Genomic DNA, 23339 nt, shown 5'->3' with positions numbered 1-23339 from the left:
TTATCGATGATGGAGGGTGATGAGAAGTGACGCCCGTCACACATTAGCACATGTGCTAGTGGGGAACATATTTTTTAAAAATGGGAGAAGATTCCAATCTCACTACTCAATTAACGTATTAAAAAAATACATTTCCATTCGTTACAGGATATGATTACAAATTGAAAATGGAAATGTGCAGAAGATGCACAAGCATAAATTGGGATTCACGAACTGGTTTGGTCGCTAAAATGTCCGTAAATCGGCAAAAATGTTGACTGTCGTTTTCCAAAGTAAAAGCAGATGTTTGCAAACGTCTTATTTTAATTCGACACAAAATTTGCTTTCACGGGAAGACGACAAATCACAGAATATTTCTTTTTAATAAGCTGAAGCTAGTTCACTAAGCTTACAATGAAACAAGCTCTCTCAACAATTACTCGAGCGTCAAAATGACCAATTACAGTGCATAAATGCAAAACTCTTCACGTGTTTGACACTGGAACAAAAGCATTAGCAAAAGGAAGCCTTGAAATAAGAGGCTCCCTTTGCACGGTTGCGGATATGTTTTGTCCAAGTGGTATTTCCCCAAAAGGCTCCCGAGGTATTTGGAAAATGGCGTGTCCCAGGTGGTGCACGGGGGGAGGGAGAGTGAGAGAGAGCGAGAGAGAGAGAGATTTCCCTCACACATTTAATGGTTGTTGCACATGCTGCGTTTGTCATAACAGACTAATAATTCGGCATGATGTATGATTCGGGGGGGGGGATGTGGTGGATGGCGACGCCTTCGCTCAGTGGCATTTTCCACATTGGGATGTGTTTGTTTGCCATTTTGAACATGGAAAGAGCCGAGAAGGATGACATGGTGACGAATGTTGTTATTTTAACTGATGGTTGAAAACAAATAAAAGGATGAAAACACACAAACATACACTCACGCACTCAAACACACACACCCGCTATGTTTAAGAAAATGTGACGAAATAAACTGGTTTATTGAGGGTAATTAGTGGACATATTGTATGAGTTGTATGTTTGATGTGTGCTTTAAGGGGTGTGGCCTAATCAGTGACAACAGGTACTGGAGTAGGCTCTTGAGTTTGCATGCTTGACTCTTAGTTCAATGTAATAATTGGCACCTGTGGATTTTACTGCCCAAATGAGCGGGAATTATCGTAACTCAATGACTCATTTTTTTTTTGTTCACGTCGCTAAGTGGTGGCGTTTCAGGATGGGAGCGGAGCAAGCAGTGGATAGCTAGTAACTTGAAAAACGAGTTATTCTGGGAATTTATAAGATAAAAACAATGCACATGGATATCCCAGTCAGATTCAGTTGTTTACAAAAAGCTGACCAATGCTGACCATCTGAAATCAACCGACCAGGACTGAGAACAAAAAATAGAAATTATCGTACTTAAACATGAAAGCTGAAACAACTATTTTGACAATTTAAGTTATTTTCATGTAATTTTCAAAATTGTACAACATTCAATGCATAATTACGACCTAAAATGATGGTTAAACTCCAAATTTTACATACTGTAAGGCGCTTGATGTACACGAGTTCTCTATACAACAGCAATAAAAAACACAGTTAAGTGTATACTGTACCTCTCTGGCAGCATGAATTACAGTAATTGGGAGTGTCATTTATAGTGTCAACACATACACATACAAACACACACACACACACACACACACGAATGATGACTCTTCGTTCTCTCACTGGTTTGAATAACAGCACTTAATGGATCCGCTTAGTACCCACTGATCTCCCAGTTGTAACCACGAAAAACCACAGTCGCACCACAGATCCACGATTAGCGGAGACATTTTAACAAATACTTGCATAATATGATCTAAAGCACCAAAAGAGGGGAAAGTGTATTAAAAAAAAAGCAATGACAATACACTGCGTGAAACCACTCTGAGGTGCTAAAAGAGGTTGGGCACTGCACACACTGGACGCAAATTGAATCGATATATCCTAAATTTGTTTTGGAAATATAGCTAAATAAAAATACTGTATATAAAAAAAGAAAATCAATCAAAAAGAAGCCTCACTTGAGAGCGTTTAACGCTGTCTTGAGGTCAGCTCGGCGTTGCCATCTTGTGGGAAAAGCAAGCAACTGCAAGTCGTTCGGCCATTACCACGTGACACTTGAGCGACAATTAAATTGACAAAAACTAAATAATAATAACAATAATAAAAAAAGAATAATGATAGTTTTGAGTGTAAAACTGTTTTGTTTGCCGTATGTGAATGAATAATAAGAATCACCATCATAATGGGCTGAAGAGAGGGTTTGGTCGGCGGCCGGCGTCACGCCAGAGATGAGAGGCGCATGCGCAGTGATAGCTGGCTCCTCGAGTTGGACGGCGAGAAGATGAGCAGGCTAAGCGGCAGCTCGCTTCAAACACCGTAAATTAGCCCGCCTTTCCGAGAAACCTTTTTAGTCTGCTTGCCTTTCTTGAGTAGTTTCTTGCCGATGTATTAAAAAAAATTAAAAAACATATTTAATGTCGAGGGGTAACGGAAGCCCAGTGAAGACGGACGAGGTGTAACTGGCAGATCAATTGCACCGGATGTCATTAAACGCCTCTTAAATAGCAAAGGGGTAAGTACTGTGCGTATTAATTTGTAATTTTTATTTTTTTTCTGCCGTGTTGCATCCACGTACGTGTAGAATTACAAGAGTCGTTTCCAGTGTTATTTTTCGGGGTTATTATAGGAAAGATAACGGTTGCGTGTTTATTATAGGAAAGGCAACGGTTGCGGTGCAATTTAATGAATGTTCAATTCAATCCGATTCGAACTAAAATCTATTAAACTCCAATGCGAGTCACCGAGATGGTTTGGGTGTCAAAATGCAGCCATTGGTACGAATTGGTCTATGTTGGAAGCTGGAAATGAACACATATTCAGTAGACGCAAATGGTTCTTTTTCTGTGCGCGGAGCGTGAAACATGCAACTGGCATTTGTACTTAGGCCCTGCAAGCGCCTCTAAGCTCGTTGATCAATTGAATTTAAGCCTCTTGAGCGCCCCGACACAAGAACCTGCTGACGCATGCGCCACCGTCTTTTTGTGAATGCCCCAACACTCAAATGCAAGTTTTTGCGAGTGCAAAAAACACACGAGGGGGGAAGCCATTTTTTTAAACGACCTTGTCCACGTAAATAAACATGGAGGTCAATTCTAAACAGCATTAGGATATTGAATTATTGAAAGTGGATCTGGTCTGGTGCACGGGGATTAATTATAGATTAATAAACAGATACCTGCTCTCATCACACAGGCGATTACGCAACACTATGAAGTGAATGAGGTGAATGTCCCAGATATACTTCGCCGGTCAAATCTTATAATTTCCAACCATTCAACGATTCACAGATTTTCACAATTTGTAGAAGGGTATCGTTCGTATCACTGTATCGTCGAGGGGAGTCGCTGTATTGTTTTATTTCGCAAAGTCACATATTTGATTGACTGCTTGTTGCAAAGCATAATTTTTGGAACACAATCAGAGAGTTGGTGGGAATTTCGACAGACACAAATGTAAAAGAAATTACTCCAAAAAAACAGCACTGGTGGGAAAAAAATGCATTTATGATGCCTAAGAACAGCGGTAAAGCACTACTTTTCTCTTAGACATGGCATTGGTCTGTCTAAATGAAGCTCCTAACCTCAACTTAGTTCCTTGGCACTAATGGGCCACTGCATGATCCGTTTCACCGGACCATAGCACATTTTCTCACATGTTTGGAAGATTTCTTTACAGACCGAGCAAACCAATCCGACACAACATGGATCGTCACCAAAACAACACCATACCTAGAGCAAAGCATGGTGACGCATGTCTTGATGCGGCGTTTCTGACATTTATACAACGTTCTGTCGACATTCTTTTATAGCCACTGTCATTTAAATTCGTAACATCACACGGCAAGACCAGCAAACAAAAACACTGCGAGAATAACGATCTTGTCTCAATTTGCTCACAGATTTACTCAGTATGAAATCTGAACCTGTTGAGTTGAATACAAAGCTCATATGTCACTCAATCTACATTGCCTGCGTTGACACAGTCGGGTCAGTAATTCCGTTTTTACATCTTCACATGCCTTTTTTGTCTCCCTGTCACAGTATAATCGAGTGCAAAGGCAGCACCATGGAGGGTGTAATGCATTTGGTCAACGGCACAGTAGAGTTTTACAAATGGAGCCTTACTATAGCAGGTGAGTCTGCATTTTTTTTGCCCCCCCCCCACTACCCACAAATGCGTACAAGAGCAGCATTTAAATGATGTGACATCAATGCATTTTTCCAGACAAGCGGGTGGAAACGTGGCCGCTGATGTCGTCGCCCTACCCCACATTGGTCATCAGCTGCCTCTACTTGCTCTTCCTGTGGGCGGGGCCTAGATACATGCAGGACCGCCAGCCCTACACGCTCAGGAAAACTTTGATTGTCTACAACTTCAGCATGGTGGTCCTCAACTTCTACATCGCCAAAGAGGTCGGCGCCACATACTTTCAATTTTTTTTAGAATTCATTCAATGTAGATTCCAGATTATTTACACGACCTGAAACCGACCTACATTTCTTACCTAAACTGCAATATTTCATGAAATTGTATTCATTTATTTCCAACAGTCTATTATTGTACTGGAGTTTCGTCATAGGGTTTCTTTTTGCTGCATTACTTCCAGTGTAGTTAGATTTTTTTTTTGGTCCAATCAGATTTAAGCCTGTGTCGCCATGTCAATCAAATCTTTCCGAGGCATACAGCGATGCAAGCTGATGCATCTTAAATGACATTAGCAATGGTACTGTTTCTTTAACTAGTCAAATTTCGGAACTACAAGGCCATAAAGCTGGGCCTCATTTTGCATTTTGGTCAACATTTACCTGCGCCAGCCACTGATAGTCGATAAAGAAAGTGAAAACTGCCGATTTCATGACCATGCTCGTTCCCCGCTGTTCGCCTGCCAACCCACGCACGCAGTATGAATACTACTCACTCTAAAATATTTGTAGACTTTTTTTTTTACTTCATTCAGAACAAAAGACGGATCGAAACTCATTGAACTGCACCGCCTTTTAAAATAGAACAGTAAAAGTGGGATACTACAAAAGTAGAAAGAGAGTCACTGATTTGTGAACTCAATGCAAACTTGAATTGTTGTTCAAACAGCTCCTGCTCGCCTCGAGAGCGGCTGGCTACAGCTACCTCTGTCAACCTGTCAACTACTCCGACGACGTCAATGAAGTTAGGGTGAGCCTTCTCCATAAGACACACACACACACACACACACACACACACAATGGAAGCACATACTCCCATTTACGAAGCCTCAAGACATTTTGGAAGTTATAATTCACAATGATAAAACAAAATTTATGTCAACCCCCCCCCCCAAAAAAAAAAACAACAACAAAAAAGTCGACCACTAAACTGGCTAGCTGGAGTTGACTAAATATTGCCTGTGATACGTGGAGCGACTGTGTCACCAGCCTAAAGCTCCGCCCACCAGCAGGCCGTCATGCCTTTCAAGGAGGCACTAGCCCAGGATAAGAAATGCCACAGTCGCGCGGCTGACAGAGAGCAACTTTGGTGTGACTATGTCATTGCCCCCCACGTTAGCACCGGGCAGCGGTAAAAGCAGAGTCGGACACCGAGTCCGACTCTGGGACGACCCTCCGATCGGTGTTGGGTGTGCCTTCGGGGTATGAACAGTTCCCAATCAACAACCAACAACTGGGGTTTTCAGGTACCCAGGACACAGCGGCTTTGGAAGCAACTATCAGTTGGAAGTCGTCAACAACAACAATAAGCAGCAATCGGTGATTGTGTATGTAAAAATGCAACTGTAAAAACTACACTTGAAACTGCTCACAAACATTCTGAACCACCAACTGGCGACTTGGAAAATGTGGAAGTCGGGCCACTTGTAACTCAAGATTACGCTATTTATTATGGACTATATCTCACATAAATACTGTCAGTGACCCCCCCCCCCCACCCCACCTCCCGAAATTGCAGCCTTTGCGATTTGCAGTTGTGACGTCGATGTGAACTCGAGTAATCGTTCAGCTATATTTAATAGGGTTGAAATGAAGCAGAGGTACTCACGGCCATGATTCACTCGCCTTCTTTGTCATTTCCTTGTCTTTAGATAGCATCTGCTCTTTGGTGGTATTACATCTCCAAAGGGGTGGAGTTCCTGGACACCGTCTTCTTCATCCTGAGGAAGAAGTTCAACCAGGTCAGCTTCCTCCACGTCTATCATCACTGCACCATGTTCATCCTCTGGTGGATCGGCATCAAGTGGGTCCCTGGTGGGCAAGGTGAGATGGGAAAACATTAGCGTGAAGTCAGAAAAATCTTTGCAATCTCACCTTTAACTCATTCACTCCCAAAGACGTTTTTAAACGTCTTTTCAGACCAACCAGAACTGGCTGGTACTGAATGAGTTTTTCAAAATGTTACATGTCATCACTATCTGTTAGTTGTTTTTTTTTTAATGAAGAGATTTTTTTTTTCTTTTTGAAAACTGTTTTGCTCTCCACAGCTTTTTTTGGCGCAACTATCAACTCGGGCATCCATGTCGTCATGTACGGTTACTACGGTCTGGCTGCGTTGGGGCCGCAGATGCAGAAGTACCTCTGGTGGAAGAAATACCTCACCATTATGCAGATGGTAATACATCAATATCCAGCTAACTAACTAGCTGCTAGTTGGCATGTTTGCAAACATTAGGTACAAGGGTACTCCCGGGTGGCAAAAAGCTGAATTGTTTGTGCCATTAGATTCCCCAAAACGTTTGGCCATCTTTCTATTTTCTTTCAAAAAGTGATTCAGTGGAACTTGTTTGTGAGGAGTATAAATAGAGTGGATGTCAGGAATAGCACTGGTCAAACGGCAAATTTTAATCATAGATGTCGTTGAAATGTATTTTGTATGCTGATTTAACTTTTTTTTCCCTAGTGCATTTTTTGGGAGATTTAAATTAAATTGAATTTTTTTTAAAAATCCACCTGTTGCTGAACCTGACCTTGAAATCCTAATTTTTATGATGAACATCTGATGTGTTTGAGAAAAAAAATGGAACAGATTCGGAATCAGCACACACGAAAAATATATTAAAAAAGTTTTTAAATCGCTCAAAGTTGACGTGCATCTCTGATTTGAAAAATTACTAAAATCTCTCATGGTGTAGTAGCCCCATCTTCAAGGACAGAAAGGGAACCAACCCTCCGTTATCGTGTTAGTGGAAGACATTTTCCCACAGGTCCATTTAAAACGTTAAAAAAATCTAGTCAGCTTGCTAACCTCCAATCTCACATAAAAAAAAAAACAAGTCGGTGACATTAATCCAAGCAAGTGAAAAGTCGATTCATTCTCCCAAAGGGGAGGATTCCACTAATTCTATATTTGGATCCACTTGCCCACCGGTGTATAAAAGTAAATTACGGCCAGCGTTCCGTCAACCCTGAAAGGAATTTACCTCCCGCCCATTTTGTCAACTGACACATTTCAAATCTCACGCGATGGAGAAAGAGGCGAAAATTGTCAATCAAGTCAAGGCTTTGCTTCTGTGTCCATCAGATCCAGTTCCACGTGACCATCGGCCACGCCGGCCACTCCCTCTACACAGGCTGCCCATTCCCCAACTGGATGCAGTGGGCCCTGATCGGCTACGCCGTCACCTTCATCATCCTCTTCGCTAACTTCTACTACCACGCGTACCGACGCAAGCCGTCCGCGGCGCATAAGGGCCAAGCGAAGGCCGTCACCAACGGCGTCGCAAAGGCCACCAACGGCCACAGCAGAGCAGGCGAGGCGGTGCCGGACAACAGCAAAACACAAAAGAAGGGACGGGCCAAGCGTGAGTAAAGGACTGCCCGTTGGGCGATGAGCGGGAGGACATGTTTAAAGGGCCAGAAAAGGAGGATGGCGAGTGCGAGATGGGGCGACCGCTTCAACAAAATGATTGCGCAGCGGCTGCTTCTCTGGCTACCCGTCGTCTTTCGTCACGCATTTCCTTTTCAAAAAGTGAGCAAGGCAAAAAACGCTGATCATATAGGTTTCCACGTCGTTCTGTCCAAACATACTCGGACCGCAATGTTTTTGAAAAACGCGTCAACTTACCATCCCAAAAGTTCACATTCAACTGAGAAAATAAACCCAGTCATGTTTTTGGAGAGCTTCAATAGTCGAATTCCGCTTCTAGTTATGATTATTTGATAGCAAAGGTCAGCGACCTTTTTGAAAGTCAGAGCTGCTTGGGTACTGATAAATGCCCAGATGTTCATGATAGGTTGTTATTGATCACGAGTTATATTATACTCTACACTATGTGAAAACAAGAAAACCGATAAATATCAAAAATGCGACAATTTATTAGCGTTTCCATTTTCGAATGATCACTTCTACAACATTCCTAATGTAAGCGCTGAAAGGGATACCACCCATTTTTTTTAAGTGGGGGAGGGGGCATATGTTTACAAATTGTCACTATAAACAGATGCATCTCCACATTGTTGCATTGGATTTATTTTGTGTGATTAAACCTCTCTGTTCTATTTAAATGTATGTATTTTTTTTGTTGCTCTTATCTGATTTATTTGCGTCTGTGTTCCAATTTTAAAAATGTCAGACGTGCTTTTCATTTGGACAGCAATGGAATTTAACGAATGAATCATTTTACTCGGCAACATGTTCATGCTGCATTGATGGCGATGAATCTTGTCTTTGTTTTTATAACTGAAAACACAGGTCGGGGGAAGTGGGAAACTGTAGTTTATTTGTATTGCTAGTATTTATGCATTTTTTTCCCCCTTTGGCAACACTATTTTTGTGGGCCCTCACTTTTTTTTTTGCTGTGCAATGTAGCCGAGAATAAAGAGAATGAGGTTGAGCTCCATGTTGTCTTCTCACTGCCACAACATAGTTGAAAGGAATCGAGTTTGTATGAATGGAAGCAAAATGTAACTGCTAGAGATAGTTTGTTGCTCCACCTAACCCCTGACAAACGTAAATGACAGTGACGGTCACCCTTATGGATTGTGTCTGCTGTGTTTTATGTCCAGGAAGAAGAGGCAGCTACAGAAAGCTAGAGTCTGCCTTTGACCTGTCCAGACAGCTCTGTCCTAATCTTTGGGGGCAAATTGGCTTTAGCTGCAAAAGAGCTTACTGCTACGTCACTTCAGGGGCTGCCCGGGAAAACAGGTCACTGGAGGAGAAGCCTTGGCTAATCTGCTATCAGGTCTCCTCTAGAACCAAGACCTGCTGTTTCTCGTGGAGAAATAAAAATTTGCAAATGCTTTATATTTGTTACAATTATTGTTGCACGACAAGTTGAGGATATTTGGTTTTGGGGTGAAATTTCAGGAAGAGCCAGAAATTCACTTTACAGCTCAACTAAATTTGACCTTGAAGATTTCAGTACTTTTGCATCACATCGCATGTTTATTTTTATGATCATATCAGACAAAGGAGCACAAGGGAGAACAGGTAAAACTCCACAGAGGAAGACTGAAACCTGGAATCGAATTTCAGATCTTTGCATTGTGAAGCCGACACAAGATCGACGTAAGACTGAGGATTTAAAAGGGATTGCAAGAGGGCCAAGGATTTTCAGTCAGAAGCGTATAGCTGCCTGGCCACAATAACCCAGTCTGTTCCACCCCATTGCAGGAAGCTCCTCAGAATAGCTGAAAAAATTGTCAGACTTGACTGGAAATGAACTGTTGTTGCAAAAACAAACGTTTACCATTAACGACACAGAAATGTACAGTTTTGCTAGGAGAGGTTAAAGGGTCGTCAGGAGGGGGTTAAACCCTGTCAACCTGACCCTCCACTAACTCATCTCATTAGCAAAGGAGCTCTTTCTCTCCCAGCGGAAGAAACAGTCAGCGTTTTATTTACCTTCCTCCTCCTCTTCCATATGCACAGCGTCTGATTTGTGAGTACATTCCGCCCTCTGCTGGACAAACGAGTAGCCGTCGTACTCCTACGACCAAGGAAAAATGTGAGAGGAGGGCAAAAGCGTGTAACGTTTCATAAAAGTCAACTTTTCCAATCACGTAAAGTTTGGGGGTTCCAACCGCACAGTCAGTAAGCCTATGTTAGCATAAATGCTACTTCACTGCTGGGCAAATTATTTTTTCTTAAAACCTCTTATTACTAAAATTACAAATATTCTGTATTAAGTCTAAGACAACAATAAAAAGAACATTAAAGATGAATTATAACAATGCCACGATGAAATAAAGTACTCACCACATTTCAATGGCAAGTGGTTGCAGTGGTTTGGAGGTGCCACATGGTGGCGCTGCGACAAAACCTTCCGTCAACAGCATCTGAATAAAGGACCCTGTTGCTGCCAGCCAGGAAGTCGCGCCAAGTGCCGGGGCGAGGTCCCGGTCACCCACCCCGCACCAGACCTCCTCTTCTCTTTTTTTTTGTTGCGGACAACAGTTGGAACCAGCGTTGCGGGTGGGGGTAGGGAAGCAGGCCGGCTGAGGAAGGCAAACGGCAGGGAGAGGGAGCCCGAGAGCCTCGGTGTTGCTCATCTTTTCACCCGTATGGTGCTGAAGCTGTTCACGGGAACACTGAAAAGGGCGGATGCTTCTGCTATCCGCTGGCTCACCCTTCCCCATCGTTCCATGTGAATCCTCCAACTGGATCTCTTGCATCCCTCGGTTGAACAAACCGGGAGAACCGCGCTGTGGGGGGCAGAGAGTTCCGCTTGCGCGGCTGCCCGGTGAACGCCGACGCCGGCCGGGCCTGCTTTCGATTCGCCTTGAGCGAGTGTGGGATACTGGCCGGATGACTTGGAGCACGCAGATGAAAAATACATAGGAGCGAGGAAAAGCAAAACAAAATGGAGGAGGCTGCTCTTCGAGATTCACGGCCGGTTGCGCAGGCCACCGAGGACGCATCTATGACACAGCAGGACGAGGCCCTGCTGGAAGAAGAGATGGAGAGACTATTGGAAGAAAACGACTATCTGAAGGTTGTGGGGGGGAAAAGCATGCCAATTTCATCAACTGCTGTTGCTTTGCTTGTTTACAAAGTGTTTAGTCAAAACTAATGAACTACAACATGCAAAAGCAAAATCAATTCATTTGACTTAGATCAATATATCATGAAATGATATCATCCACCCTTTTTGACATTGTACTCAAACTTGCAATATATTTCTAAAACTCGACATGTAAGAAACTATTTTCCGCATTACAATTATTCCAAGGGTACCAAAATCAGGGGCTCAAGTTGAGGCAGAGGTGGTACCATCCTGACCATGCCAGGTGACTTGCAAGTATTCTGTAATGACAACTGACTCGTTTTCTTTTAAAGGAAAAATACTTTAAGTATACTTTAAGAGTTCCATCCGTATTGGATGTGGCAAAGTGTAAAAAAATGCCTCCTTCACTTGCTCAGTTAATTCTAATACATTTGGTCATTGGTGACAAATCTGCAAAATAGCACAAGCAAAACACACCCTATGCAAGAAAAAAACCCTACAGATCGTGTTAGGCGAAAAAGACAATGACGCTCAGTTTCACATACCGTCATGAATTTATCACAATATGCTTATTATTGCGATTGGATGCATCACATGGAAAACTGTTGCTCATCTTTTGGCACGCCGAAATATTCGGGATAGCTCACAATGTGACGTCTTTAGCTCACTGCAAATTAAACTTCGACTACAATGATAACCACGTTATAAAACCGAGGTCGGAATTGAGATTCAAACGGGGCACATTCAACCGCCATTTTGACGACGCTTGAATCTAAACAGGCAGTTGAGTAATTGGGCATTGATCCGACTCGTAATGATCCCCTTAGCGCAATGAGATATTTTGTGCAACAGATGGGGCTGCAAATTAACATATGCATCCTAATTTCTAATTATGTAAAATAAAATCGCAGCCGTGGTTCTGACAGCGTTTAGGTTCTGACGGCCCATCATTAGTAAAATGGTCTCAATATTTGCCGTCCAGTGCGAGATCAAGGAGATGAGGGCCGAGATGGACGAAATGCGTGACACGTTCTATGAGGAAGACACGTGTCAGCTGCAGGACATTAAGCGCGACCTGGAGCGGGCCAACAAAAACTGCCGGATCCTGCAGTACCGCCTGCGCAAGGCCGAGAGGAAGCGCCTGCGCTACGCCCACACGGGGGAGATCGACGAGGAGCTTCTCAGGAGTCTGGAACAGGACCTCAAGGTACGGCGAGCGCGCTTCGTTCACGGGTTTAAAAAAAAAATCAACACGTCGCCGCTGGGGCAGGTGGCCAAAGATGTGTCAGTGAGGCTTCACCACGAGTTGGAGAAGGTGGAGGAGACCCGCGCCAAGACGGAAGACGAGAACGAGAAGCTGAGACAGAGCCTCATTGAGGTGGAGGTGACCAAACAAGCCCTGCACAACGAACTAGAAAAAACCAAAGAGGTGGGTAGATAAACATTACATTGGGCATGGCAGTACAGTGTTTTGTGCCCCCCGCCCTCCCGCTATGCGGCCAATTTTTTTCGTGATCAGTTTGTTATGGGTAGCGAAGGTAATGGCGGCAGAGGATCCAAAAGCGAACGGGATGAGGGAAGGATGGGTGCAGGGTCAAGTGGTCCGGGGAGGAAAAAGTGGAGCCAGGCTGGGCAGGGAGGCGGGCACTGGAACAAGACAAACAAGAACGATTCAGTACGCACAAAAAAAATACAAAAATGGTAGAGCGTGTGCACTAGTAATGGCCTAGATACCACCCATAATGCGTGAATCAGGATGCAGATCAGGAAAACTCTTACACACGGGAGGTGATTGCTGATCAGCTGCAGGTTTGAAAGCAGCCTGAAAGTAAAGGGAGAAAGACAGAAGATCCCTGGAAGTGGACCCTTCAAAATAAAAGCGCGGAAGGAAGAGGGTCTGGGACGACGACATCACACATTTTTTTTGCTTTGTTGTCAAGACCCTGAAGAAAGTGAATTCAGAGATTTCCAAACACAATATCGATATCGAGACTATGAACTGTGTAGTTCTAAATTGAGGAATGATAGCATTCAACGTTTTTTCACCTTTTCAGGAGGAGGGGGAGCTGAAAGAGTGCCTTGTGATATACTTCATCTTGGGCATGAGTTACCCCTCCCCCACCATACAAGAACTACAGTAGCTTAATTTGCATTGGAGGTGATACGGCATATTTGCCACGTGCTGTTAGCTAGCTAGCAATCTCCCCTTCGGATGGTCTGCTGGGGTGACCGCTTTAGGGCGCTACTTGTCGGAGAGAAAGACAGAGAAGCAAGGGGGGGGTTCGCTGTAATCAACTTTCTCACCAATGTTTTTATCATTGACTTGCCTCAGAAGAAACGAGGAGGGAAGGACATTCAGAAGACAGACAAGAAAGCGGCGCAGACTCCCACTGAGGTGAGGCAATGATTTGAAGAGGTTTTGGCTCAGAAAGACACCAAATCCTATCTGTGCTGGAATCTTAAATCCCTTTTCTTAACTCATTCACTCCCAAAGACGTTTTTAAACGTCTTTTCAGACTTGATCTGGAATTGGCTGGTACTGAATGAGTTAAAATCAGATTCCATGTACTTCATCTTGAATTCCTAAACATATTTTCCTCTCTCTGTCTAGGAGGACAACGAGGACCTAAAGTGCCAGTTGGCCTTGATCAAGGAAGAGGCCATACTCATGAGGAGGAAGACGGCGACCATCGACAAGGAGAAGGACCGTCTGGAGCAAGAGCTGCAAAAGTATCGCTCCTTCTACGGCGAATTGGACAGCAGCCATCCCAAGGGCGAGGCCGGGGGTCCGCCGTCTACCCGCGAGTCAGAGCTCAAGCTGCGCCTCCGTCTTGTGGAGGAGGAAGCCAACATCCTGGGGAGGAAAATAGTCGAGTTGGAGGTGCGTGTGGACAACAGCATCAGTTACAGATGCTCTCTATTTGCGACAGGAAAACTGAGTTGCAGCATTACAAAACGGCAAATTAAGGATGTGTAGCGGCTCGGGAGTAATTACAAACAGCCACGGTTAGCATTTCAGAGCCGCCGTCTCTCCTTGTTGTCTTGTCCAGGTGGAGAACCGAGGCCTCCGAGCCGAGCTGGACGACCTGCGCGGTGAGGGCGAAGGGGAGGGCAGCTCCGGGGTCGGCTCAGCTGGGGGTCCTGGTTTGGGGCGAGGGCTCGGGGACGACCTGACGGAGCTCAGGCAGCAGCTGCAGCTGGTGGAGGACGAGGCGGAGCTTCTGAGGAGGAACCTCGCCGACGCAGAGGAACAGAACCAGAGGGTGACCAACGAGCTGAACAAGATGCGATTCAAAGCCGGCACTCACGAGGGCGGGGCCCGGCACGGAGGATTCTCGGGGGTAGGCGGGATGGACGGCGCGAAGGCCGAGGCCCTGCAGGAGGAACTGAAGGCGGCCAGGCTTCAGATCAATGACCTAAGTGGCAAGGTGTGACAGGTTTATTGACTTAACGTGTTTCCCGATACATGCAGACTGAACTAAACTTTGCATAACAACCTCACCAACTCTGCTAGAAATGGTATTCAGTGTTGGCTTTGGGATTTCTTCGGATCTCGGAGGAGTCACAAAAATCTGATTTGACGTGTCGAAAAACGTAATCCCCGACTTTCCTCTGTTCAGGTGATGCAGCTCCAATACGAGAACCGCGTTCTGTTGTCCAACATGCAGCGCTACGACCTGGCCTCCCACCTGTCACTGCGGCCCAGTCCGAGGGACAGCGACGCCGAGAGCGACAGCGGCGGCGGGACGAGCGGCCGTCGCGAAAGCGACGAAGACTCCACATCCTCCCGCCTGCTCCCCCCTCACCGCAAACGCGAGGGCCCCATCGGCGGCGAAAGCGATCCGGATGAAGTCCGAAACAACAACGGCGTCGGTCGTTGCGTGACACCCACCAGGGGTCTCCTCACTCCATCCGGACCCGAAGGGGCCGCCTCCTCCCCGTTGGCTCGCTTCCTGGCCGGCGGACGGTGCAGTCTGCGTGACAGACAGCAGATGATCGACATCCGAGTGGAGGCGGAGAGGCTTGTCCGGACCATCGACCGACTGATCGCCGACACGACGGCTATCGTCTCGGAGGCGAGGGTGTACGTTTCCAACGGCGAGCTGGAGCAAGGCGGCGAGGACGACGGGGGCCGGATCAGGGAGCACGAGCTGCTGTATCACCTCATCTCGCAGATGAAAGCCTTCAGGAAGGAACTACAGGCTTTCGTTGAGAGATTGGAAGTGCCCAGGCTGGAGGACAGGAATACTGAGGAGCCGTTGTCGGTGAGAAATGAAAAATCGGCCACTTTTACAGTCCCTCCAGGATTTTAGGAGAATGCAATGATTGGCCAAACTTACAAGGACGCTCCGACGATTGGTTCAATTTGACAAAATCCAATCGCAGTTCACACAGATCGGCTGACTTTGCATTAAGTCATTCAGGACCAGCCAATTCTGGCCCAAGTCTGAAAAGACGTTTAAAAACGTCTTTGGGAGTGAATGAGTTAAGCGTCAGTCGTGACATCACAAAAAAAAAAAATCCTGGAGGGACCGACTTTCAATCGTTCCTTCTGATAGTTTTGTGCTGATGATAATTCTTATTTTCTTCCTCACTCGCAACCTCATGTTCCACTTCCTAGATGTTCCAGCCAATCATTTTGTTCATCCTCATACTTGTGCTGTTTTCCTCCCTCTCCTACGCCACCATCTTTAAGCTAGTCTTTCTCTTCACCCTTTTCTTTGTTCTGTGACTCAACGCCGCCCCCCACCACCCTGCCACCGCTTTCTTTCTCGGCATGCATCCCCTGTCGGTTCTTCTGTTGATTTGACCATTTTTTTGTTCCTTTCCCTCTCACCGCATTATTTGTTGCCAAGGTTCCCAAAAATCACAGGGGGAAACGCTACACTTCACTACCACATTCCCGTTTTCCTTAACACCCGACGGAATAAGTCCCTGGAGAAGGTGAGATCACTTGGGTCGTTGTTAGACCACATGAGTGTGGAACTATTCCTTATTGAGAAAGATTCGATTATTTTTCAATATTGATTAGCTGTGAATGCTTTATGGTTGTTGAAAAGCTCGGGGTAGTAAACCCCAATGACCTTTGTGTCCTGATTAAACCTTGCTTGTAGACACATTTGGGCTTTAGGGCAGAAGTCATCTCATTGCTATTCATAAGCAGGTTACAAAATCCAATCCCCACCCCCGCTGGCATCGCCTAAAGCAGAGACAGTTTGTTTTTGATTTACGTCAGGATGTACACTGGCATTCCGTGCATTTCTGTTGCATTTAAAGCATCCAGGAAGTTAGGAGTCGATCTTGGAATATTTGATCACTTGACTCAAGAGCTACGGGAGTAATTATTTGATGTCTGTTAATTTTAGTATATTTTCTACATAGTATTTTATAAAATTACTACATTTTACTATACTTTATACGGCTTGCGTTGTCAAAATAGGCTTGTTATTTGAAAAAATTGCATTATTTGCGCCCGCACAAAGTGAAATCTCTGGGAGGGGGTGGCGACGAAACCCCAAAATAAATAGTGCCATTGACATACTAATGGTTAGCAGTAATAGTTGCGGTTTTAGAACACTTAATGCATTGACCATAAACTACAGAACCATAACATCATATTCACAGGCATATATTCTTTATCCTCCATAAAAAATGACTTACAGTATATAACTGAGTCAGTCACTGACAGTGTTTATATGACTGTTATACTGCCTCCCGGTGGCTAAAGCGGGCACACCCAAATGAACAACACCATAAAATACCATAAATTAAAAGCATTTGTGGGAGTGGGAGGCCGGAACAGGCTATTGGCCTTTCCATGTTTTTTATCGGGCAAAAATGATTTCAGATACAAGTGTTGTGAGTTATGAGTATGGTCAAATGACAATAAAGCTCATATCTCAAAGGTGTTTTACATGGTCTGTACCGTATATTGTGGATTTTTACCTCTGCGTGTGGTTGTGGAATGTACCCCCCACATGGTAAACGGGTAGTTGGCTGTAGTGAATCAAATATAATTAGCCACCCACTGGGCATCCATTGGAATAAAATGGTTCGAGTCACAAGACAAAATCTGCCCGGACGCCTGCGAGCGGAGTAGCAACAGAGAAGCCGATTGGCCTGGAGACGTCGGAGGGCTTAAATAGCTGTGTAAACACTCTCCCTCCCTCCAACTCCGCAATCCGCCACCCCTATCCCTTGAGTAATTTTAGCCGGGATGATGGTGACGACAGTTGTCCTATTGGAGTTTTCAGATGCTGGAATAAATTTGACATTATGATATTGAAGCCCCTCCAAAACCACAAAAGCTCCGCCTTCACAGATGGAGGGAGGAGGAGGTTGTTTACTCTTTTGTTCAATGACTTGACCTCAACGTGGGGGTGTGACTTTGGGACGAGGGAGGGGGGCTCTTTAAAATGAGCTTTTCGTAACACGAGAGAGGAAAAACAAGGGGACTGAGGCTGCAGAGTGGCACTGCTTGGAGGAAAGCGGGGGTGACTCTGGACCAGGGACTGGACCCGATTGGGGGATTTACTAGAGTGCAGGGAGACTAGAGCTTTTGGTTTGGCACCTGGAACAAGGTAGGGGGGCATTCTTTTTTTTAATTGTTATCAAATTCTTAATTGTTGTTCATGGCGCGAGAAGCAGAGTATACCCTGAAATGGTTGTGGTCAATGGCTGGGCACATACAGACCATCAAACCATTCGCACTTGCGTTCACGCCAATAGACAACTCCGTGTTCGGTTAACACGCATCATTTCGGAACGTGGGCTAAAGGCAGAAGGGAAGGCAGACGTGCAAACTACTAGGGAACTATGCCGACTTGGAAATATATTTGACATTATTATATTAGGCGCTATTACACAAGCACTTAAAGCAATAATAAACAAATCAATAAATACAAAGCCATGCAAATTGAACATTTACGGGGATCTGTTTGTCATCACAGTGGTTTACAAACCTGAATTTCAGAGTACAAGCTGGGCAAGATCCTACTCCGCACGTACCTGTTGAGATATACATCGATGACGGAAAACGATAAGATTCCAGATGACGAGTGTAAACATTTTCGGCAGTGAATGAGTCAAAAGTGCTCATTTCAAATTATACTATGGCTCCTTAAAAAAAAAGTCTGCAATGGTAACACGCAAAATAGTAATGACGCGAGCAGCAGGAGGACCTGGTGTCATTCTTCTGGCCGCATGTGTGCTCACGGGAAATAGCCGCTGGGACGCATGCCTGGAGAGTCGTTCGTGCTACTTGGCGAAGTGGCCCGAGAAGCTAAAACTGTATCAAATAACGTAGCTGGCGCGCTCACACGTGCTGCGCAGGAGGTCTAACGCAGGCTGTGAAGCTATGACGAGGACGTAACGGCATTACGCAAAACGTTTGAAAGTATTCCTTAGTACTTGTCCTCACTCTATCACTGTCAAAAAAATTACGTTGTATAACACTGCTAAGGAAACAAAAGGACTCATTAGCATCAGTTAGAGGTCCAGCGTGCTTGCTTCAATTCTACTCGTCACCCGCAATTGAACTCAACTGTCAATCTGACCAAGCCAACCAATATTCAACCAAACATTTTGTGCAAACAAAGTCCTTAACTAAAACCAAGGGGCTAAAGGAAATTAGCATTGACCTTCAAACAAACAACTGCTAGCAACACAAGTAGAACATACCATACAATACAGTAATACTCACATGCATACATTGTCTGTGCGGGCAAACTTTATTCCTAAAGATTACTTGGGGACCTTCTGGAACTCTTTTTTTCTAATGGTCAATTATGCTGCATGTGTTCCAGTAGATCTTTTTGCTCTCCAGCATAATCGGTCACGATAAGGTTGCAAGTTGCATACTGTAAAATCATCCCTGCTGTCACTCACAGACGGGGAAGTGAATCGTAAGTCATTATTTGGAGAGAGAAAAAAAGAAGAAGAAGAGGCCCACATCATGGCGGCCATTGATCTGGAGCGCGGGCTGGCACATGGCGGGCGAGGTTGGGGCAAAGAGAGGCGCGACGTGGTGGACAACTTTGACTCTGAGATGCAAGAGTGGGAAGACCAGCTGCAGGACATTCAGAGGAAAATAGAAGAGGTGACAACTGCGCCTGCATTTACACTTTGGTTCCTCTTCTTTGGATCTGACGTGTACCGACTCACCAAATTACACTCATGAACACGTAATGATTTGTGAGAGACATGTTCCAGGACTGGAAAAAAAAGTCTTATTTTATAAAGATATCGTATGTCCAAAATAGTTAATTAAAACAATTAAAATAAAAATAATTTAATTAATCAATTAATTAGAAAAATACATTTTGATGATCACATAATTTTTAAAAATCAAAACCAATGCAGAAAGTAGAGATAAATTCACATTTTAACTCTGGTAACACGGTAGGTGACCATCTACTGTCTCCACAGTGTGTTCATTCGTGTCGTATGCGCTGCTACTGTGTTGGCAACTAGTGTTGAAGTCATGACATCGACAATTGGTCACAGGATAATTAAACCACGTGCTGACAGATGTGCTAAACACTGCCAGACTCACGCGCGCATGCTTTGAAAGCCGATACCCACGGAAGCGTGCCGGTTGCCGTGCAGAATATCATGTGGGCATTACGACAAGCGGAGTGGCAATAGCAAAAGAATTAAAAAGGGAAGTAATCCAATGTTCATTTTGCACCTTTCAGCTGTACAATGAAGTCCAGGCACGTAGGGGAGGGAACAGCGTCACCCCGGACAACCACCATAACATCATCGACGGCCCCGGGAACCTCGGCGACGGCATTTTTACACCCGCCCATCAAAGCAACCGTCACCGCAGCGACGGGCGCAGCTACCCCGCAGGCCACCAGAACGGCGTTTCGGAGATCGGTGACTTACTGCAGGACTACCTGGGCCACGGGAAGCACGCGAATCGAAAGAATAATGGCGCTCGCCACGTGGTGAGTACCAAAAAAAAAAACGGTCGTTTGAAAAAAAAAAAAAAACACTCAAATTAGAAGCGTTAAAAAGAGGCGAAACATGACGTTGACAAAAGGGAATGTGGTCACCGCTCCCAAAGTAGCGCACTTATTTAAAGCTTGGACTGACAGATGCAGGTATACCATTTACAAAGGCATGCTTGCGTCTCTTTCAGCACTTCAGCGACACTATTCGAGTGAGTCAGGATTTCCCCGTGTACCAAGACGAGAGCGGAAGAAGAGCAGCGAGTCAAAGGTACGGGAGATTTTTGGCTCAACTGCCGTTTACCTCGGGGGCATATGTTCCAAATGTACGTTTTCATTCCCGTTTTTCTGATTTCCTCTGGTCTTTATGACAGAGCGGGACATGAGCAATTTTTGGGAAGTTTCGAGGAGCTGGAAAATCGGAAGAACCGATCGGCTCATGCGAAGGGTTGCCCCGACCAGGAAAACACAGTTGCTAAGCCCCCCCTCAGACAGAAGGAAGCCTCATCACCACGCTCCACCGCCCAGCTCGTCACAGCGGAGTCGCCAACGACAGACAGAAAGTCCTACGGGCCCGGCGTGCTGGGTGACAGGAAGTGCGGCAGCCCCTCCGTCCTCAGGAAGTTTGGAGCCATGCTCCAGGAGAATGAAGGCAAGACGCTCACCGACGCGGGCGTGGTCACGTCGGAGGTCAAGTGCCTCAGTCCCGTGTGCCAGCGCAAGACTGCTGCGGCCGCACCTGGTAAGACCCCTCTCCAAAAATGCACTTCCGAAGTGGAACGCGGGGGATCAGAATCCTCCAGACGTCAGCACAAAGATCTGCGAGGAGGATCTCAGACCACGGCCCAGGTTCTCGGGAGCCCAAGGACCAGGTCCAGGTCCAACAGTGCGGCCGACAGGGACAAATTGAGGAAACCCGCGTCTCAGCATTGGGAACCCAATGTGGACGGCAGGATCCAGGGGGTCAGGCCTGGGGGTCAGCCGGAGTTGACTCTCTGCGGGAGAGATGACGGACTCATCGAGTTGCTGGACATGCTGGAGATCCAACACGAGTACACTTCCAGAACTGGATACACGACCTACAAAACCACTTCGCAGCAGGTGTGTCTTAAGCCCCCTGTCACGCTGGCTTACATAAGAAATTCATTTTCCAAATTATGAAAAATCATTCATTGGAAAGTTGGCCAAATTGCAGGTCAACTCCAGTTTTTTTTTTTTCATTTTGCTTCACATGAAACCCGATCCATCTTTTTTTTTTCCCCCTCTCTGTCCAGGTAAACGCATCTCAGTGGCCCCCCGAACCCAAGACGACTTTCTCCCGTCCCGCCCGGCCGGCCAACCAACGTCCACCTTCCAGATGGGCGAGCAGAACAGAGAGCGTAGTAATCGCCGCCCCGTCGGGCCCCAACTACCGGCCCCCGAGCCCTCTCGTCCGCCCTCCTACCCCCAAGACCAGAACCCCGAGCCCGGCCCTCAAGCACCGCCCGGCCGTTTGCTACCCGCGCCCCGCCGAGACAGTCATCATGTGATAGCGTTACTTTTTCAGAGACTTTCCATCCATGCCACATTCTGTGTAAATATTCAGGACGATGCGATGATGGCTCTGAAGCTCATCGAAACTACGGAAAGCCGTTTGGGAATTAATTCAATAGTCTCCATACCTAGCTTATGGTCTAGGTACGAGTACATGCGCCTTAAACTGGAAATGAAATGCAACAAATAACTGCGTGAGCGGGTTTCCATATTTGAGTGACATCCAACATTCTCCATCGTTTGTCAACATGTTAGCATTTTGCTTAGCTGCCGATCCCCTTTTTGAATCAACTTTCCTGAGCTTTTTTTTTGTTTTGTTTGTTTTTTTATGGCATTTCTTTCATTTCTATTTATGTACTTGCCGATATTGTATGCAGCCCAAAGTTCAAGGGCGGCAATGTGCTGTGAACATAACAAGAGTGACTTCCGATTTTATGTTGTCAAAGTATACATATATCGTATTTAATATGTCCGAACTACCCATGTGATGAATGACTATGGTATGCCTTCATGTATTTTTTTTTCCCTTGTTAATAAACACAATCGTGATTTAACAGTGGTTTTTTTTTTAATTGCACCATGACATGAATCTGATAAACACGAATTTTAAGGACTTACCAAAAGTCAGTCAATAATTGAGTAGCGAGTGTCAACAAAAAGTTGCCATGTTATGAGGATAAAGTCAAAAAGCAACAAGAAAGAAGTTCTTCAAATGTTTTGTAATTTACAGATGTAAATATTCAATTTTAATACACGCGGGGCAGCTTGTAAAATTGACTATCATCTTACAATGCCGATTATTTTGATTGTTATGATTCAATAACATTGGTGGTTAACCAAGACAAATAGTTTTATGTTTAGTTTGACAGGAAACTAAAAAGCTTGAATCTTCCCTTTTTTTTTTTTTTTTTTTTTTTTTTAAAAGATGGCGACGAAATGCAAACAAAAACAATTCCATTCCGGTGATGAGTAAGTAGCCATTAGCGCATTCACATTAGCAGACACTTCACACCCCCCCCCCCCACTCCCATTCAACCTGTGTGGCAACTCGGGACAAAAATAGCGAGCGTGACGTGTGTTTTGGTGCCAGAAATCTTAGCCCGCTTGTTTCGAAGGCCAGCATAAATAAAGAGTGTGGGGATGGGGGGGGGGCTTGAGGGGGACTTTGCTTCCTCATTGGTTGCTTACTTCTGGTTAAAGAAACACAACATGCATACAGAGAAATTAATGTAAAGGCGAGGGAGGTTATTTGCAAGTTGAATTGTGTCCTGCAACTTTTTTTTTTACGCTTCTCAACTGTCATCTTCTAAATTACCGCTTCGCCCAAGAGTCCATCTAACTTACAGGCTCGCACCTCCTAATGCAGCATGAGGGGGTATTTTAACGAGGGGTCCCATTGGCCCTCATCTTCCCTCATTTGACCCTCTGTCCATTCTTAGAAAGCTGACAGTGTGTAGTTTATTGGCCGGTGTCACGCCAACATCTGGATTATGCATTGCCTAACAGACGGAACAAGTGGAAGACGACGTGGACGCGAGAGATTTTTCTTTAGATGAACTGAAGTGGGTTTTTTTCTCTAGCTGCTGCCGGTGCCTCTTTCCTTTCGGTGAAGCGCCCAAGTAGCAAATCGGCAGCACGCAGCATTTACAGTATGCCTCTATCTCACCACTTTCGAGCGGCAAGTTATTAAAGTTTCAAAATTGAATAATTTGTTGGAAGGGGGCATGGGGGGGATAAGGTACTTCAAGGGTTACGTCAACTACACATCCCTGGGACCCTTGAAAGATGCTATTTTTAAATATAAGGCGGGAATTTTTTGGGGGTGGCTTAAACCT

At 45.2% G+C, this 23339-nt stretch overlaps 3 protein-coding genes and 1 long non-coding RNA gene across 7 annotated transcripts; 3 read left to right on the top strand and 1 right to left on the bottom strand.

The window, feature by feature from the left end:
* The first annotated feature begins 2326 nt into the window (after positions 1-2326).
* On the top strand, positions 2327-8911 carry elovl4b (ELOVL fatty acid elongase 4b). The gene is made up of 7 exons (XM_052052902.1): positions 2327-2599; positions 4128-4219; positions 4312-4499; positions 5179-5259; positions 6161-6332; positions 6557-6684; positions 7594-8911. The coding sequence occupies exons 2-7, from the start codon at positions 4153-4155 to the stop codon at positions 7879-7881; spliced, it is 924 nt and encodes a 307-aa protein (XP_051908862.1). The 5' UTR covers positions 2327-2599; positions 4128-4152; the 3' UTR covers positions 7882-8911.
* A 1945-nt stretch (positions 8912-10856) lies between these two features.
* LOC127592280 (protein SOGA3-like) lies at positions 10857-15793 on the top strand. Of its 2 annotated transcripts, none has more exons than XM_052052897.1 (8): positions 10857-11005; positions 12000-12224; positions 12288-12446; positions 13353-13412; positions 13629-13898; positions 14068-14445; positions 14638-15282; positions 15639-15793. In XM_052052897.1, the coding sequence occupies exons 1-8, from the start codon at positions 10874-10876 to the stop codon at positions 15747-15749; spliced, it is 1980 nt and encodes a 659-aa protein (XP_051908857.1). In that variant the 5' UTR covers positions 10857-10873; the 3' UTR covers positions 15750-15793. The 2 variants fall into 2 exon arrangements, with proteins under 2 accessions (XP_051908857.1, XP_051908856.1); XM_052052896.1 differs by having other exon boundaries at positions 13350-13412.
* On the bottom strand, positions 12433-14658 carry LOC127592289 (uncharacterized). 2 transcript variants are annotated; one of them, XR_007960098.1, is made up of 4 exons: positions 14515-14658; positions 13684-14433; positions 12797-12883; positions 12433-12664 (listed from the first exon to the last, which is right to left on the bottom strand). It is a non-coding gene; the product is annotated as an uncharacterized LOC127592289 (long non-coding RNA). The 2 variants fall into 2 exon arrangements; XR_007960099.1 differs by lacking the exon at positions 12797-12883.
* LOC127592282 (uncharacterized protein KIAA0408-like) lies at positions 15785-22058 on the top strand. 2 transcript variants are annotated; one of them, XM_052052899.1, is made up of 6 exons: positions 15785-15961; positions 18907-19115; positions 19714-19968; positions 20163-20242; positions 20346-21072; positions 21246-22058. In XM_052052899.1, exons 2-6 carry the CDS (start codon positions 18972-18974, stop codon positions 21498-21500), a joined length of 1461 nt encoding a protein of 486 aa, XP_051908859.1. In that variant the 5' UTR covers positions 15785-15961; positions 18907-18971; the 3' UTR covers positions 21501-22058. The 2 variants fall into 2 exon arrangements, with proteins under 2 accessions (XP_051908859.1, XP_051908858.1); XM_052052898.1 differs by lacking the exon at positions 15785-15961 and adding an exon at positions 16601-17598.
* The last annotated feature ends 1281 nt before the right edge of the window (positions 22059-23339 follow it).

This window comes from Hippocampus zosterae, chromosome 19 (genome assembly GCF_025434085.1).
Source record: "Hippocampus zosterae strain Florida chromosome 19, ASM2543408v3, whole genome shotgun sequence".
Taxonomy (NCBI): domain Eukaryota; kingdom Metazoa; phylum Chordata; class Actinopteri; order Syngnathiformes; family Syngnathidae; genus Hippocampus; species Hippocampus zosterae.
Note: the sequence above shows the minus strand (reverse complement) of the source record. Positions and strands in the feature narration are given on the sequence as shown.

Bases quoted from the DNA above. Each gene is read 5' to 3' on its own strand.
- elovl4b (XM_052052902.1), top strand. From the start codon at position 4,153: ATGGAGGGTGTAATGCATTTGGTCAACGGCACAGTAGAGTTTTACAAA. The intron at 4,500-5,178 runs GTCGGCGCCACA...TTGTTCAAACAG, and splicing joins ACTTCTACATCGCCAAAGAG to CTCCTGCTCGCCTCGAGAGC. The intron at 6,685-7,593 runs GTAATACATCAA...TGTGTCCATCAG, and splicing joins ACCTCACCATTATGCAGATG to ATCCAGTTCCACGTGACCAT.
- LOC127592282 (XM_052052899.1), top strand. From the start codon at position 18,972: ATGGCGGCCATTGATCTGGAGCGCGGGCTGGCACATGGCGGGCGAGGT. The intron at 19,116-19,713 runs GTGACAACTGCG...TGCACCTTTCAG, and splicing joins TTCAGAGGAAAATAGAAGAG to CTGTACAATGAAGTCCAGGC. The intron at 21,073-21,245 runs GTGTGTCTTAAG...CTCTCTGTCCAG, and splicing joins ACAAAACCACTTCGCAGCAG to GTAAACGCATCTCAGTGGCC.
- LOC127592280 (XM_052052896.1), top strand. From the start codon at position 10,874: ATGGAGGAGGCTGCTCTTCGAGATTCACGGCCGGTTGCGCAGGCCACC. The intron at 11,006-11,999 runs GTTGTGGGGGGG...TTTGCCGTCCAG, and splicing joins AAGAAAACGACTATCTGAAG to TGCGAGATCAAGGAGATGAG. The intron at 15,283-15,638 runs GTGAGAAATGAA...TCCACTTCCTAG, and splicing joins ATACTGAGGAGCCGTTGTCG to ATGTTCCAGCCAATCATTTT.